Source organism: Heterocephalus glaber, unplaced genomic scaffold (assembly GCF_053883595.1).
Source record: "Heterocephalus glaber isolate CG9 unplaced genomic scaffold, H.glaber_assembly_v1.0 deba00001481, whole genome shotgun sequence".
NCBI lineage: Eukaryota > Metazoa > Chordata > Mammalia > Rodentia > Bathyergidae > Heterocephalus > Heterocephalus glaber.
In genome coordinates this window covers 35,636,097-35,654,849 of record NW_028258317.1, presented here as the reverse complement: position 1 = coordinate 35,654,849, position 18,753 = coordinate 35,636,097, and the positions used below count along the sequence as shown (strand labels likewise).

General features: G+C 39.3%; 1 protein-coding gene across 17 annotated transcripts in view; it reads right to left on the bottom strand.

Annotated features, from left to right (window-relative positions):
• Positions 1-18,753, bottom strand: part of Bnc2 (basonuclin zinc finger protein 2) — a 429,028-nt gene that overhangs the window by 125,599 nt on the left and 284,676 nt on the right. For all 17 annotated transcript variants that reach the window (XM_021252881.2, XM_021252874.2, XM_021252872.2 and 14 more), the window contains one exon: positions 11,013-11,248. In XM_021252881.2, coding sequence (XP_021108540.1) covers positions 11,013-11,248 — 236 coding nt within the window. The remainder of the gene's footprint in view (positions 1-11,012; positions 11,249-18,753) is intronic.

Genomic DNA, 18,753 nt, shown 5'->3' with positions numbered 1-18,753 from the left:
AGTGCTGCAAGGGAAAAAGGCCCCTTGAGACTTCTCAGTGTTGAGGAAAAGCTCTAAATCAGATGATGCTACAAAGATGACATATCTGATCTCAGGGGCTCTTGCTCACCCTATGGCTATGGATTTGAGGCAGTTAACACACGCCAATCAGAGCCCTCCCCCACTCCCAGAAGACAGGGTCATCCTCTCTGTAGCAGGCAGAGTAAAGGTCAGGGAGAAAAGAAATAAACTTCCTCCAGGTGCCCTAGGTCTGGCAGGATCCAAATGTCTCCTACTGTCCTCACTTAATCTCCATCAATGTGCGGGTGAATGAATAACACACTGACCTTTTCACCTAAGAGACCACAATTTGAATCCAGCGGAAAGTCACTAGGGGATCAATGGACAGAGATACTCATATTTTAAAGCAGTAAGGCACCACCAGAAGGGAAGGGTATTGTTGTTGTTTTTGTTGTTTTACCAGTGGTTTTTGTCCAAAGACTCAATCTGGCTTTCCTGGCCCCACTATTAATACTTGGAACCCTGCTGCAGAACTGAGAAGCTCCCAGCACTGCCCCTGTGGACCTCAAATCTGGCACAAGCCATGGCTACTGCAGGACAGGCGTTCCCTCACGTGTCAGTACGCAGCAGTATGCAACGCAGTGATCCCTGCTGGTGATGGAGAGAGGCTGACTCAATGGAACAGGCTCAGCTGGAGCTCCAGTTCTGGCAGAGATGGCAACACAAGAGACAGGTAGTTCTTCGTTACACTTTCAGGAGGGATTTAAACATATTTTGTTGTTGTTGATTTAAAATTTCTAAACATGCCTGCATATTTAAAAAGAAGCAAATGAATAACGCAATTTAAGGTGCTTCTCTGACTCCCTAAGTTCCTGTCTTATCAATACAAACTAAAATAAACAGACAATATGAACAGGTACCCTAGAGACAAAACCAATGGAATATGCTGTTGTTTAAATGTCAATGTCTCTGAAGCCTAGCATAGCATTTCCATAAGCCAATACTGTCAGTGGTCTGTGTCCCAACCATTTTCCTATTTATTCTACTAAGGAATTGGAAAGAAATGCTTATTGTGAACAGAGAGCCTTTCTTTAATATTATGTTCCATAGACGATGGAGCACACACCAGTCTTTGAATTCCCACATTTGTTCTGTTATTAAAATGAAAAAAAAAATCCACAGTAAGAAAAGCACATTAAAATAAAACCAGAAAATACAGTAACTAGCCATTACTCATATTAACTAGAAAGCTACCTCGGACACCATTATTATGGCATGGTTAAAGAGAAAATTACATGAGAACAAGAAAACCAGGGTGAAGCCCTACCTCATAGAAAGAACCTATGGTTCTCAAAGTCTAACATACGTTTTCTGGGGACTCTAGGTAAGAAATACACAGTGAACAGAAGATGAATTCTAGATGGAAAATGCTTCCCAACCAGTATCTCGTTTTCTTATTTGGGGTCCTATGTATCACGATTTACTGTGGCCTCACAAGGCAGTCCACTGTGGAAATGCAAGTGTTATCACTGCTCAGTCTGCTCCCCATGTCCCCACCTCAGGCCTCCCTTGAGTGAGTAGAGAGGACAAAGAGAAGGAAGCAGGAACAGAAGGAGGGCGGGCACCCAAGGGCTGAAACAGATCACTCAGTTACCACCACAAACACACTTCCTAGGCAACAGGACCACAACGGCAAAATCATTGTTCACAAAGTCACCAACCATTTATCTACCTTCTAAAGTTTGATGGTTATTAACAACAAATGTCATGTCTGTGAATCACCAGAAACACTTGTCATTTCTCTTAGAAAGAAGTAGTGATATGCAAACATTAGATGAATCAAAGAGATTCTGACCAACAGGCCCAGGCCTGGCCTAACCATGCTCACCAATGCTACAAGTCATGGCTGCTCAGCTAGCTGAAATAAAACTTCCCCCATGAATTTGTTCACACATCCTTCCAAGACAGCATTCTTCCTGTCCATCTTTGCTGCTGAGTAACAATATCCTTCTTCCTTAAGAATCTCTTCTTTCAACAGGTCTTTGTAGACTAACTCAATTTGGCAGTGGTCACTTGATCCTGCTAGCAAATGTACTGGCCAACATTCTATTTTCTAACTGCTGTTGGCATTACATACATGGCTATCGTACGTGAATCAAATGTATCTTTATTTATGTTTGTCCCATCTGTATGAACTTAGCAACAGCTTTGAAATCCCACACAGATTTTTATCTCATTTTCTACTTTTCACAGCCCTTCCTGATTTCATATCCCAGTACTTAAAATGTAGTTCAGTCAAAAGAAACAGATGGTAGGGACTGGCCTTGAGTTTCATCCTATGATTCTTTGTTACAATCCTAATAGAGTTCAATTCCTATCCAAGTTCCTCTCATCTTCTACTTGCCCCTTCTGTCAAATTGGAGGAAATCTTAGAAAAGAACACAGTAACAAAGTGTAGAAGAATCATGAAGCTTCTGGTGCTTTAGAAACTTAAGGGGCTGGGGATGGTGACTGGGAGACCAGTTTACTTAAGGAATTAAACTTATTGAGTTTCATTGGAATTTAAAATATTACTTCCCTTCATCCTGAAAATTCCACCAGGAAGGAACATGAGGCTCATGGAAATTCTGTCTTTTTTGCATGGGTGGTGAAATAATTGGTGGCAGACTTGAGGTGCTGCTCTGGAGATCACAGAGTTCAATCAGCACCGCCCCAGGGAATAAGTCAGTTTTGAGTAAATCTGAACTGGTTCTTATCAAACGGCTCCTGGTCCTCAAACCACGGCCTCATTTCTGCTCCTCCTGAGGAATGCCAAAGTCTCTCTCCATCTCTAGCCATTCAGACAGTCTCAGCAGTCACCGTGTTCCATCCTGGATTCTGTGAGCTATCCAGCTCTATTTTGTAGGAGTAAAGGGAGGAATATTTTGATTTTAACTCTGAGCATAAAACATCAGGCTATGTCCTTGGATCTAAGGTGTTTATTTTCACTGCTGTTCAAATAGTTAGGAGCTTTGGCAAGAGATTCAAAATCCCTGTATTCCCTTTCCAGCTTTGAGTGTGCCTGAGGCCTTCAGCCATGGCAACTTTAAAACTAGGGATAACAGTCTCTAAAACTCTCTCTCTAATATGGAGGTTAGGAGGATTGTCAGGGTGTTTGTAGAATGGTCCGGGCATGCTGAAACAGACTATAAATACAAAACACAGCCCTACACCATCTATCTTTTGTATATCCCTCACAGAGACGGGGACCTTGACCATTCACACATTGACCTTTGAGAGATTCACAAATTGGTGATAAGACACAAGGGTATATTCTTATATCACAGTGATGTGAGCCAATCTTTACCCGCAATCAAATGATCCCTCCTCTGTATCAATGCTCTAGGCTACCTATACATTCTTATTGTCTACCTCATAAATCTTACATCATTTGTCTAAAGCTGCCTTATTCATTACAGTGAGGGCTTTCTGAGAGATTCATACTGGTATACTTGGCATAGGATAGTTGATTTTAGGGTACCTGTATGAATTTATACATAGGTTCTTTCTTCTTTCTCTCAGAAACTTCCTAAAAAAATTGATGCAGTCAAATAATACCCATTTTTAAAAGGCTGCTTGGGCCGGGGATTTAGCTCACTGGTGCCGCACCTGCCCAGCAAGCAGAAAGTCCTGAGTTTGATCCCCAGTACCAAAAAAAAAAGAGAGAGAGAGACAGAGAAAAATAAAAAATAAAAGGCTATTTTATTTCTTTATTTTGAAGTGTTGGGGATCAAATTCAGGTCCTTATGTATGACAGGCAAGAATTCTACCACTGAGCTATACTTTCAGCCCTTTACTATTTTAAGTAAATTTTCTTTTATGCAAAAGGATGAAAATTTAGATACTATAATCATTTTCACTAATTTAGTAAATATTCATTCTGTGGTAGGTACTCAAAGTTGTATTAGAAGAACTGATGAAATAGAGAAATACAAAAGGGATCGGAATGTTTATATTATATAGTACAGAATAAGACATTCTTTTCCCAAAAAATGCATTCATGCAAATGTATTCATGATGTAATAATTATTAACATTATTTAAGATTAATTTAGGCTAGTCACTGTATTACATACTTTACAAATATGATTTCATATAATCCTCATAGATATAGATAAAAAAACTGATATTCAAAAGTTATCTCTCTTAGGCAACAGTTATATCTAAGGATGAAACCAAAATCCATACTTGAGTTTTCCAACTACAAAGTCAAATAATCTGTCATTATTCTCTTCTGCCTCTTATTTATGTTCAAATATATTCATATGTACAAAATATATAGACCTGAGTGTGTATATTTATGTGATTTAGAGTTGAATAGCTACCCTTTTGCCTTACTAGTTGGAAAGATAGTGTGTTCTAAAAGACATAGTGCAATTCAGAAGTCCACTATTTAAGCCTACTTTATAAAGAAATTTCAAAAAAGACCACGTCAGCAGGTAGTCTGAAATAATTTTTATTATCATATTTTTTTCATCATCATATTAATGGTTAACACTGGCTGGCTATTTAGCGAGTAGTATTACTAAACACTTCACATGTATCATTTATTTTATCTTCACAACACAGCTATGAGGTACTATTATTATCCCTGTTTTACAGGTGAAGGAACCATGGTAAAAAGAAACAGGCCCAAGCTCACACACCAGTAAGAACTACAGCCAGGGCTCCAACCCATGAACCTGCCTACACAATTCTGCTGCATTAAACTGTCCATGCCTGACTGTATAAAAGGAAGATATAATTATAGCTGTTCTATTACACCTGAGTGGGGTGCAGGCTCATGCACATCTTCTACCACGCAGAGGGACAGCTGACAGTGGCTGCTCCGCTTACATGTTCCAGCTCCCCTGACCACACTGCCCACTTGGATATAAGTTCTGATCAAGGGACATGTGGGGAAAAGTGTCCCGCTCCACCTCCAGGCCCAGCCCGTGACAATATCCCCAAAGTATTCATCCTTTCTCAGGGCTGTAACCTGGATGAAACATCTAAAACCCTAGAGGATGGTGGGCCATAAAATAGCAGTGGCCCTAAATCACCCTTCTTCAAATTGCCTCTGAAAGGAAATCTTTCACCAACCAGGAACACTGTCTAGTCCAGTGGAGAGAAACAAACTTACTGCATTAGAGCACCAGCATTTTAGAGTTATGTGCTAAAATAACTCACATTTATCTTATGATACTGGCCACTAATGCCTAAAATGTATTTACTATTTAAGTATTTGACATCTGCAGAGAAGCATGTTTAGCTTTCTGATATTTCGCTGCTATCATTGGTCAGTTAACTTTATCCATAAGTGAAAATATTAATTTACTGAGTAGGAGTTCATGACATTTCATCTATATTATTTCATCTTCATAGGAGCTCAAATCCAAAAGAGATGAAATTATCTCAATTTTAAAGGTGAAGAAATTATGACTGAGGATGGTAAAACTGTCTGTACTAGCATCAATAGTCAGTGTCAGAATTGGGAATTTAACCCAATCTTCATTTTTTTTTTCTTTCTTTTCTTTTTTTCTTAGGTGTTGAGGTTTGAACCCAGGGGCAAGAATGTGCTAAGTACACACCCTACCACTGAGGTAACACCCCCAAGCCCTAACCTAATTTTCTGATTCAATATCCAGTGCTTTTTGCCTTCCAACCTGGTTATGTTTTTATAGCCTGAAAAAGAGTTACTGTTTCCTCTCTCTTCTACATCCTGCACACAGTAGAGCTGAAACCCTATTCAATCTGGAGTCAGCTGAGAGAAGGAACAGTCCTTTAATTCTGCCTAGAGTCAGACATACATGACCTTCAACTAGACACAAAAGATTTTAAGTTGGTCATTAGTTCAAGATTCTCAGGCCTCCCCTCTTCCTCAAATCATGCTCTCTACATCTATAAGACTCTCACAGATTACTTTCTAGAAAGATAGCTTGGTAATCTTAAGAAAAACAAACACATAAACAAACAAAATCAGAAACCAAGTATCCACACACTGCCCTTGGAGTAAGTCAGGCTTCAAAACTTTCTTCATCTAATATTTTACAAGTTCTATACCAGTACCAGGCCAGTACTGGCAGGTATCCTTGGGTGAACAAAAGACATATGGTCCTTAGTTTCAGTGAGCTTACAGTGTCTGCACCATGCCATGGAGCTGTTTCTGTGATCATGGGAGAAAGTCAGCTTAACCTCTGTGAGCCTCAACTCCACTAAATGTTAATTCATTGGCAATAACTACAAGAGAATGATATAAGGGGATTCAAAAAGCAAACTTACGTAAACTTACGCCACAGGTCATCTAAATACAAGTGTTTGCCTGATATTGACGTTTTTTGCCACATGGATACCACAAAACACTTATTCTACACAGACCACTAGCTTGGAAGCATGGGAGTCTTTGCTTCTTACTTTCCTCAACTTCTCAGGTGTAGCAACCCCAATCAGTCCCTAGGAAGCCTGAAAAAACTCCAAGGGCCCTCTAGACCAACTGAAACTGCTGGGTATTCCATGAGATCCATGGTGGAACATCAAGCTATACCAAGTTGAGAAAGTTTCTTTCCTCATTCTTTTAACCAATATTTATTCAGTGCCCTGCATTTGTGTTATTCACCAGTAAGGAAGCCAGGGAAAGCATTTTAACAACTGACTTAACTGATTTTAAATTGTGATAGAAACTTGAAGGAAGAGTCCTAAGACAGTCACACCAGAATAGACCTCCAATGGTTCATCTGGTTCTCCGGAAAGGAGGCAGGACTTTGGCTGATACCAGAAAGACAAGAAATACTCATCCAGACAGCAGAGCAGGGCATTCCAGGCAGAAGAAACCTTACTCACAAATACCTTAATGCTGAGGAAGACCTGAGTTTGTGTGGGAACTGAATACTTCTGATGTGCTTAAAGGTAAAAGGTTATAAAGCAGGAAAGGTTGTGGAAAGCTATTTATCTTCTCTCACAGGCCACTTCCCCCAAAACTCAGAGCTGGGATTATGCTAATGTGTATCATAAAGCCCTAAGCTAAGGATCAAACACCTAGTTCCTCCCAAATCTAAATTTGGGCTTCTCAAAGACAAATGCCCCCAACAGTCTGAGAAATGTTCATCCAGAGCAATGATTACTTTGCTAAGGCACAAGGGACTGAGACGTGTGTCACTGTTTCTCTCTGACCAGGCTCCAGATACCTAGCTAATTGTTTAGAATGTCTGAAGTGGTTCTCTGAGCTCTGTCCAGACACACCTGCAAATGGGGTGATTCCCACAGACATGATGGTGTGTAAGCCCCAGCAAGTCAGTTACATGTTCAAACTAAAAGAGATTATGAAAAACCCGATTTTTAAAATACTATACTGTATTCAAAACCAAAAATCATTTTTTGTACTCTAAGGGGGAGGGCTAAAATGAGGAACAGACAAAAGGGTGGAGGACCACTTTTACTGGTTGCCAATAAATGTACCCATGAGACACAGATCTGAAAAAAATTATTCTTTAGTAGCAGAAAAACATATGCTTCCTTATTGTAGCATCAAATTGCATATTCCCATTTCCCCCCATATTTAAAATTTACCTTATTTTTTTGTATCTTCTGAGTGAATACTTTAATACACACAGAGATGAAAACTGGACTTTTTAACCTGTAAGATATTACCTAAATAACTGTAGTCAATTGTATGCATTTTACACTCAATTGGCTAACTTATAAATTATGTAGATAATCACATAAGTGAAAAGCAGTTTTTATGAAAAAAACCCCTACAGGGTCCTTGGCTGATATGCCAGTCTTTTAAATGAATCTGTGGCATCACTGCCATCTTCCTCTTTTTCTAAAGAACCCCTTCCTACAGGAAAGTCTCTAGATGATAGTTTTAAAGGCTCTGCTTCTTTTTTGCCCACATCCCCCAATTCAAAATCAAATCACATACCTGCTACTCTTCTTCCACATTTGAAACTATTTCTGAAGGCAGAGTGGCTGGGTGTACATAAAGGATATAGGTTTGGGCCCAGAGAGAGTTAAATTAATATCCTGGCTTGACCAGTTCAACTTACAGTACATCTTCATTTGCCCAGTAACACAATCTATAGCCACCTGCTAACCAAGTCAATATGTGGTAAGACTAACAACCACCCTAACTTGCCTTGATAATTATTCTCCTTTAACTGACATAATATTCAATATACTGTTGTTGAGAGCAATAATGCTAAAATTGATGCCTTCAGGGCTACAAGACAATTGAGTTTTAGCCAGATAAAATGACTTGTACACTAATAGTGCATTATAGAGTTCCACTGCTTTTAGACGCACATTTTATAGTGTACCTGTACAAAGCCGCTATATATAATTGTATTCAAAGACATGTGTGCATGCTTTATCATTAGTACATATAATTTTTTAAATGTTGGCCAATAATCAGGTAACATAGATTTAGAAGGGGTTTATTTTTATATTCTAGCTCTTTTGTTCTTTTACAAAATGAGTTTTTCACTAAATAATTGAAAACAGTTTTGAGTCCTACGATCTTTCACTTTTTGTCAAACATAACAACTATTTTCATAAGGAACAGGTATATTTTAAATGGTGAATGATAAAAATCATCATTTAAGTAAAATCTACTGTCCACCAATTCGATCAATAAAACAAGACATACACTAAACCTAGAGTTCTAATGTGAAAAAAAAAATTCTATAGTTTCCTGAAAATGTCAATTCTAGACTCTGAATGGAGAAACAGTATATAAAATTTTATATTTTTCAAAATTTATATTACTGAAATTAATTATAAGTATCACCCTGAAGGATAATGTTTCTTATATAAAATATTTCACCTCAAGTAAGATAGTTTATACACGTTAGTCTGTGGGTTTTGCTGAATTTTTCTTTCATACTTAATTTCTCTTGCAGCTTTTTATCTTTACCTTGTGGGATTTCACACTAAAAAAGAAATAGAGTACATTTTAAAGGAGAGATTTTCTGTATTTGCCTTAGACATACAATGAAATGTGAGAAAAATTAATACTTAAATAATTTTTTAAAGCAAGAAAAAAGGCTCTAGTCAAAGCAGAACAGTAGTATCATGACACAACAATCAACAAGTTACATGTTTTCGGCCATCAAAATACTACAGTAAGCTGCGGCAGGGTTGCTCTCATGGCAAATCAGCATAGCCATGCAGTTATCTGTTTGGACAGAAATACAAAATGCATATGCTCCTGTTATCTTAGGCAGAAAATACTTGTGGAACTGAAACGTCACACTGATGGAACAAAACAATATTATAGTGGAAAACAATATTATAGTAAAAATGTGGTACTCAATTGAAGCAAAATACTTGTAGGTTTTGAATGGGACCATTAGCCAAGCTAACAGCTCCAATTCAGACAGCTGTGTGGGGTTTCTTCCTTCGCACATGCTAAAAAAAAAAAAAAAAAAAAAAAAAAATCAATCCCAAACAATTAACCATTTGGGAAACAAGTATGGGATGACGTGGGACTGTGTAGATATCAGGGCCAAAATCAGCAGGGATCGTGAAACTAGTCCCATGCTTTATTTTCCATGGCCTCCTCCTCCTGGACCTTTTGCCCCTTCGGTCCCCTGACCACCCCCAGGACCTATCTGCCCACTTAACCTACCAGAAATCTCCCCATCCTGAGGCAAATGAGATAACGCTGGGAACACGCTCTATAAACCGAAAACATCACATGTGATTACTGTTATCATCACTATCATCTCATCTTCTGAGGGCCAAATTTTTTGCGCCTTCCAAATTGAGGTTCTCACTAAACTAAGATTCTATTCTGTGAACAGACAGGTTATTCCACTTCCTGTACTTTATCTGCCTCTACTCACCATGCCTCCACTGCTGTCCTCTCCTGCCCCAACCCTGTAAGTACCACACAGGAGAATGGAAGGAGTTGCGTCCTCTGATGCAAGGTTAAGGCAAGGACTGGACAAGAGGCTGCCACTCCCTGCACACCAAGCCAGCTGCCAAGGTCCTGCTCTCAGCACAGGGTGGCTCAGGTCATTAACTTGAAGAATTATCTCCAGCACTACACAGAGTGGACACAGCCAAAAACCTGTTCTGGAGGGGTCCTCCCATCGGAAATTTCAAAAACCTCTTCAGACTCTACCTTCTCAACTCAGATCTCCCTCAACACAGGACATAGTCATCTCATCATCTAGGGCAGAGATGGATCCTAGGGTCTCCACAGGTCAACACACACTTCTCAACATTCCCCCCTCAGGGGTGGAAGACAGACAGCCAGAAGAACATTCGGGAGGCAAAGCAGGCACTCAGTACTACCAGTGACATACTGAAGAAAAGGACAGGGAGGGTGGGGTGGGTAGGGTGAGGCTGTGGCCCCTGAGAAGCCTGGAGGCTGTGAGGAGCTGAAGCATCGCTGATATGGAGGAGGGGCTTCAGGCTGGAAGAGCAGGTACTGTGAAGACCAAACCTATAAAGCCACATCTGCCGGTTCAGAATGGAACCTCTGAAGGATACAAGGTGATATTTTGTTATACAAGCAGGGAGTTTATATAGCTTACAGTTCTTCCTTTGATATGGATAAATATACAGTAAGTAGTGAGGACTCACAGACAACAAAGGAGAGCACCATGTCTCTTAACTGGTGTGAGAAACAGCACACAGATGGAGGGTACTCTCCACCTTTCACACAGCCACCTCAAAGAGCCACCTCAAAGAGCCCTCCTTAACAGGGCTACGCTAATCATTCACTTATACGGGAAACAAGCCCACCGTATAGGAAGAAAGAGTCCAATTCAAAATGTATAAATCAAATTAGGCTGGTACACAGGCCACATTTCCCTTTCTGGTACACAGTGCCGAGACCCCACAGGGGCCTGCTGTGTCATCTCCTGTCCCAGTCCTTGACCAGAGGGGGGCATGGGTTCCTGGGTGTGCCAGGGCAGGAGACCAGGTGTTCGAGGCTCCCTCAGCCCAGTGAGAACTGGCTCAGACACTGGTGTCCAAATCCTGCCCTACCTGAAGGATGTATCCTCGGACGTAGTCCCGCAGCGTCCAGCCCAGGCCGTGCAGTATGTGCAGCACTTCCTCTTGCTTCAGAACACTGAAGAGCCGGTCCAGCAGGATCTTCAGCCGCACAGGCACTGCCTGGGTCCCATAGAGCATAAGGCTGCTGATGTCGAACACCACGTTGGACTGCACAATTTCCACTTGCGTGGGATGGTACAGGTGCTGCGTGCTGAGCTTGTCCAAAGCTGTGTTTGTCCCACCAAGGTTCCAAGAATGGGGTGGGAATAGAGAGAGAGAAAAGACAGAATCAGAGAAACTGGAACTTTTACTGGACACGACCAGGGCTCCATTTCTACAGACACATCAAAGCCACCGACGTTTAAGTAAGATCCTTTTCCTCTTTCTTTCTTCTTTCTTTAGTTCTGTTCCCTCTCCTCTCTCTTTCTCTCTGTATAGGGTTTACAAATTGTAGGCAACAGCAAACACAAAACACACACAACTTTCAGAAAGAGAGTAAAAGGGTTTTTAAATGACTAGGGCTGGCTTTAAAAATTTGACTAAACAATTTGCTAATTGAATTACTACCACTCAAGTCATACTACCGAGATGTCCCTTGGTCTTCTCATCATAAATAAATAAATAAATAAATAAATAGAATTAAAAAGCAAACAACAACAATGACAAAAACCCTTGCAGTTTCTAACTCAGGCAAGAAGAGGTTCAACCAGTATCAAATAATCTTATTTTTCAAATACAATTCACCTGTTAAAATACTTGAGCATTCTTAGATTGCACGAGTAAAGGGCCTAACTTGGAGGGAGCAGGGAAACAACCTGTATTGAGAGGGCTAGAAATGTAACTCAAATTAGCCCAAAGGAATCATTCGAAAGCTTAGTTCTCCCAATTTCTCCCATGTTCACGTGTTACATAGTTTTGTCTTCACTGGCATATTCTCTAAAAGTTATCTAGGGGGAAAAATAAATTCAAGTTATAATTAGTCACTTTGTTAACAACTCTGACAAGGCTGTAAGAAGAAAAGGAAAACAAATGACTAACATCAAAATCTATGAATTATCCCAGTGGAGAAAACAGGATAGCCATTCTTAAAGACTTTAAAGGAAACTATTCCAACAACTGGGATCTCTTTCTCGTCAACCCTGAGAAGCAGTATCTCCCCTGGAATTAAATGCCTTAAGGTGAGGTCATAAATTCTAGTTCCCATCCATATGTGAGTTACTGGGAACCTTACTGTTCGTTTTGCCTCAGTTTCTCCAACATAAATTAATAAGTTTATATTGTCTCAGCTAAGGACTTAAAGAGAAGCTGCCCAGATTGAGGAGATGATGAGAGGCATCTAGAACTCCTTGAGAACACAAAAGGCATTTCCGTTAACCCACAATTCTACACATAAGCTCTTTCCAAAATTAAAAAAAGGATAAACATCTAAACCTGAAAGATGTTCGTCTATCTGAGTCAAACAAATGAGTATCAGAAAACATCCTGGCTCGAATCATAACCACATTTGAGAGTACCCAAAGTTCTTGCAAATTCTAAGCCACTGCCTGGCCTCTCTCAAGGGTTCCCCTTAACAGCATGGGCTACAACCTATGTGCAATCTGAGCAGCTTCTACTTCAACATACTAGTATTTCTGCATAATAATTAAGGGATTCAAAAAGCACACGCACAGGATTTTTAGTACTTTCAATGCATTTTTTCAGGGCTTCTCCTCCACTCTCATTTCCTCCTGTCTTGTGGTCACTAGAGAGTTCATGTACTCTTGATAAATTGCTTTCTTGTATCCACAGTGTAAAGGGTCTTATCATTTACTCACTGGTTTCATTCAACACATTTACTCCCAGGAATACTTTGTCAAAGAGATCGGGTTTCCTCATACTTCATTTCTTGCAGCTGATTTGTCTGATCTTTCCTATTCTAGTGGTTCAGTCAACTTGGAATAAAAAGCTTTAAAAATTAATTTAACATTTGGGAAAGATAAGGGATGCACGAGCCTAGAGACTAAAGTTTTCTCTCACTCTACAGGGCATTTAGGCTGCAGAAAAGCAGGAAAGGGGTGTTATCCTTGTTCTTCAAGTTCAGTTTAACCCCACAGCCTTCCAATGAAATCGGCCAATCTACTCACAGAATCCAGTGACAAATTAGGGGAAACCTGCTTCCCCCACTTCCCTTCAGCAACCTCCTGAATCTCACCGAACACTTCTTCATAAATTAACAATGCTCTGACCATGACAAATGTGACACTGAGAGGAATCCAGAGGGGAAGGGACACAAGCCTTGATTTTTGTGCAGGTGTCTGGCACTCAATGCCTCTCCATTAAGGTCACATCGGCACACGGGCGAATGTGTTCAATGGATTAGGGAAAGCCGATTCCTGTCTCTGAGAAATTACGAAGGGCTGATTGCTTTAAAAGATGAAAAGATCAAAATACTCATCACAGGTACAGAAAAAAGAGGGAAATTGTTCAAACAATTGTAAGGTAGAACAGGTAAGGAAAATACTTTCCTTTAAACACTTTTTGGAACACTAGAGAGTGGAATTATAAAGAAATTACCTATTTCTTCTTCCTAAGTATGCCATATGTCAAGAAGTAGGAAGACTGTGACAAAGCAAATACAGAACACAGCGGGAGCCAACAATTTATTCTATATGGCCCAATAATTACTATTTTAAGTTTGCGGGCCATACATTCTCTTTCACAGCTACTCACCTGTGCTGTTACAGCTGGAAAGGAGCCACACACAGACAAGGCTAAAACTAAGGGATGTGTGTCTGTGTTCCATAAAACTGTATTTGCCTAAACAGGCATCTGGCTAGCTTTAGGCCCTGATATCAAGGACAAAAAGGTAGGCTAGATATTTAAAGAAAGTCAGTACCAGTAGCAGTAATGAAAAATCCTTCAAAGTTAATAATAAAAATGCTCTAGTTTAGGCACCAATTGTCTACATGAGCCATTAAGTGAGGGTATAAAAAACAATTTAACCAGTTTGGCGGTATTGGCCCTAAATTTCAGCATGAATATCAAATGTTAACTTTCTTCAATGTAATAAAATGTTCTGCTATATATTTACAGGGCCATACTGAGCCATCACGGTGTGACAACTTTGGGAAAAGTATCCTTGGAGGAAACAAAGGGCAAGGAATGGTTTTTAGTGCCATAAAATATCTGCAAACTGAGGCTGTACTTCTGCTGAATTTCACAATATTTAGATGTTTGTGGAGGATGCAGACCTGAAGCTTGTAGGGTTAGGAATAGGACATAGGCCAGCATGATGAGGAAAAAAAAAACCCTGACCATAATTTGTTCAAGAACAGGCAAGTAAGTCACAAAGGCTGGGTGGTCAGGCTGAATTCAGAATTTGTTAGACCTAGTGGGAATTTCTGCTCTTTTCTCTAAATTTGTAGTTACTAAAAATAGGTGATCTGAAAGAGATCAAATACTGATAATGTTGTTTAAGCTGGAAGATTTGGCAGTGCTTTGGGTTGGTACATCCCTGGAATTTTCAGTTTTCAGTCTCACCCCAGCCAACATAATCCCCCTCCCCCCCACCCCCCACCCTGCCCCCCACTCCTTGAAGCAGCATCCTGTAACTTGAAACTAAGAAAGTCCCAACTAATACAGCTACCTTTTGGGCCAATTCTCCAGCTAGATACCATGTAATTTCAAAGTTGTTGTCAATTTTTCAACAAAAGGTATGTTCTAGGCCAAATGCAGTTCATAATTTCTGCAATGACTGGAATGAGGAGTATCCTAACAATTTCTTATCTTAAATTTACAAAGAACAACGTCTTCAACAGCAATAATGAAAAATAATGGTGACTGGGGGTAGCTATAGGAAATGACTATTTAAGCACCAATTTTATGTTAGGTACTATTTTAGGGGCTCCCAATTATGTACCTTTTAATTAAAAACACACACATTCCGAGATCACAGCCTCAACGGGGCTCAGGTAATCAGCCTAAGGTTACTTAGAATTTCAATTCTGTTTCCAACACATGTTCAGATAAACAATCAATACAAAAATTTCAAGTCTTCATTATGTTGGAGTCCCTCACTCCCAGGAATCTGGGCTTCTTGCCCATCACTCTGCTGAAGCAAGCATTTCAAAGGTCACCAACACCTGACTTACTGTGAAACACAATAGCCCTTTTCTTTCATTATTCTCTGTGATCTCTCTGCAGTAGCTGACCTTATTGATTACCACTCCTCCTAAAATGTTCTCCTCTTTCATTCATGTGTGCATGTATTTATTCACCATGCACTTATTATTAGTGCAGTAGGTATTGTATGTAGATGAAAACCTGTTTTATGTTATGGGCTCCACTTTATGCTATAGCCTCCACCTTAAAAGACACATGCAGACAATATAAATGATATAAAAGTGATTTGGTAAAGTACCATGGCACAAGGAAGAGAGGGCAAGTCTGCCAGGAAGACACAGATAATTAGAAGTCAGGTGAGAAAGGAGGACAGAGGCATAGGCAGATGGAATCAAGACAATGTTCTCAATCACTGTGTGCATCAGGATCACCGGGAGGGAGGGCCTGTAAAACAGACTGCTGCACCACCTCCCTGAGTTTCTGCTTCCGTGGGTCTGAGATGGGAAACAAGAATCCACACTTCTAACTGGTCCCGGAAGCTGCTGCTGCTGTTGGCTCAGGGGCGATACTTTTAGAATCACTGAACTAACAGGTGTAAGAGAACAAAATATCCAAAGACTATGTAAACACTTGAGGCAAAATACATAGTTGGAGATGAGTCTAAAAAGGTCAAGTAGCACACCATCATCAGGAGCTTTAATCCCAAGGAAAAGACCTATAGAAAGCTTATAATTTTACTTCTTGTTAATAAGCAATAGAAGATATTAAACATTTTATATGATGAAATGTTTTTAATTTACACATAAAACTCTAAAAAAAACCCAGAAATTTAATTACAACCATAGTTGCCAGCCTGGGAGACATGACATATGTCCATCAGAAAAAGTGGGTGAAGGTGCTGAATGAACCTCAGGAACTACAATCCTCTGAAGTGGAACAGTCTAGAAAGTGGAGGTTAAGTTAGAGAAACTGGCACAAGTGACTCTAGCATGACACTCCACTCACGTGTCACAGTAAAAACCATAGAGATGGAGTTAGGGCAGGGATCCTGACAGCCAAGTGAAAAGAGCAGGAAACCTCTACTCTACTACACCAGGGAGATGCCTTAATTGAGTGGATTTCTATGCAAAAGGCCTTCCAAAAGGTCTGTAGACACAGGCATTCAGTTTCCAGATCCTGTAACACCACACTTACTCTAACACGGCCCACCCGGGAGCAGGCTGTGTGCACATGCAGGCGGTTAGCTCTCACTTCTCTGCAACCAGAACCCCTCATTCTCCACAAGGTCAAGGCATATTCTGGCTCATCTTACATGGTCCACTGTCCCAGGAAGTTTTATTCCTTTCAAACAGTAATTATCTGTCCAAAAATCATTATTTGTCCAAAATAATTCAGTTCTAATTCCTTTGGAAAAGCTTCCTTTATTAAAGGTTCTTCTTTCCCCAATTATATCTAAGTCAGCCATAACCCCATACCAGGGCCTATACTGGAATGTTCTGAGTTTGTAAACAACATAAAATGGGCCAATGGTAATGAATCCCCTTCTTGCATTACTGTGCACTGTAATAATATATCACTCTTTAGACAGCATCTTATGGGATCAAAGCAAAACTGTCCAATCTGAAAATGCTCCCCCAGCTCCCACTTATTCAAAGGTGAGCAGTTCTTTTTCTCTGTTCTCAGTACTCGCTCATTCCCATGAGCATCCTCATAAGCACATTCACAGATGCATACTCTTTCCAATCCAGTTTGGATATTTTCCTGGGCCTATACAATTTGTAAAATACACACAATAAAAATCACATGATTTCTTTCAAAAACTACATCTATCACTTAATAAGGTAATTATAATCTATGTAATCAAACAACCTAAAACTTTCAGATATCACTAATCATCATTTTCATGTTATAAAATTTAAATATTTCCTACAGCCTATTAAAAAATAACAAAAATAATAATCCAAATGCCAAAAAACTTAATTTTTAGCAATATATGGCTTCCTTTTATTAAGTACATACATGTAGTCTGACCATGAGAGCTATCAAAATTAATGTTTTTATATGACTCATCTAATTTGTTCCTTAATTCAGTACTAAACTGTACTACACATGGAACCACATTAATACCATGACTTCTAAATATAGTCCCCATTTCATAAACTTTTTGAAGTCATGCATTATAGCATATTATTAATAATTAAGTAAAAATAGCATTTCTATAATAAAATAAATTATTTTATTTGTAACATTTTATTCGTAGTCTTTCAGTAATTTATCATGATGTATTCCACAACTTACCGATGTGTTTTTTGTACATTTTCATAATATTCATATTAATACATTTAAGTTGAAATATGAGTACATAATTTTCTATGAAAATTAAGTCAGATGTGTCAGCTTAACTTGACCATGGGCATTGGCTTTGTCATTCAGGGTACATGGTGGAAATTTCTGTAAATAAAGGTAGCTAAATCTACAGCATTAAAACAAAAGAATTTAGTTAAAACAATTATAGGAGTGATTTGAATTAATAAATAATATAGTATTTTTATTTTCTCAGTTTTTTATGTGTATACTGGAACAAAATGTTTCTAAATTAAAGATGAACAGTTAAATTTACAGTTACTTGATATGTCTAGTTAATGCCTTTGTCCACAAATGTGAGAAAGTGAATGACCATAACAATATCTGGATAACATTTCCTTGCTTTTATCAGGACCTACAATGTACTGAGTGGTATCTGGCAAAACATCTGCAATGGCTTCTAAGAATGGAGTAAGCTGTGACACCAAAGCTCCTTGTCCCCTCTGGTCATTAACAAGTGTCTCAGCTGTCACATCTGTGGAAATGGGCAGAGAAGTCGTGTATTATTCAACCATGGATACAGAGCCAGTCTGAGAAGAAAGAAAATTATATTCCCATCAATCTCACTGACAAATGCACTTCTAACAAAAACCCACTTCCTGCTTAATAAATTTTGAAAACTTGTAATATTTACACTGCTTTGATTCACTGGGATGACCAATAAATAAAAATTCTATTCTAGATACATTATTTTCTTAATTTTTATCAGAAATATGTATGATAAGTCAATGATAAAGGACTTTGCAGTGAACATTTACAGTAATGTCATCTGGAAGAAGAGGATGGAAAACAAGAGCTAAGCATGAAAAGCAAAGACTTAAAGCCATGAATTAAAGGTGGCTGCTTTCTTCCAGAGTAAGGACAGATACCCTAGTTCCACACTTCAAAGGTTCCAATCCCACTTCTGCCACCTGGTTGCTACACCACACTGATGAGTGAGTCACTTGACATATGAAAATGTTGGGATAGTTGTCAGTTTTCAAAGATTTTTTTTTAGGTACAGTGAAGATCACTTCATCAATCAAAGCACAATAAATAAAAAGAGGGTATAGAATAAGAGCATGCTAAGAAGCAGAGGGGAAACATAAATGCTTGGAGTAAACATGAGGCAGGGCTACAAAATGATTATTTTCTAAGTTGGTAGAAAGTCGGCTAGAGGCAGAGAATATGTCAGATTTCAGACAGGGGGCCTCTCCGGCTGCATTCTGTGATATCTGCCTGGAGGAACCAATTACTCCTACACCATGCAGGTGATGCCTGACCTACA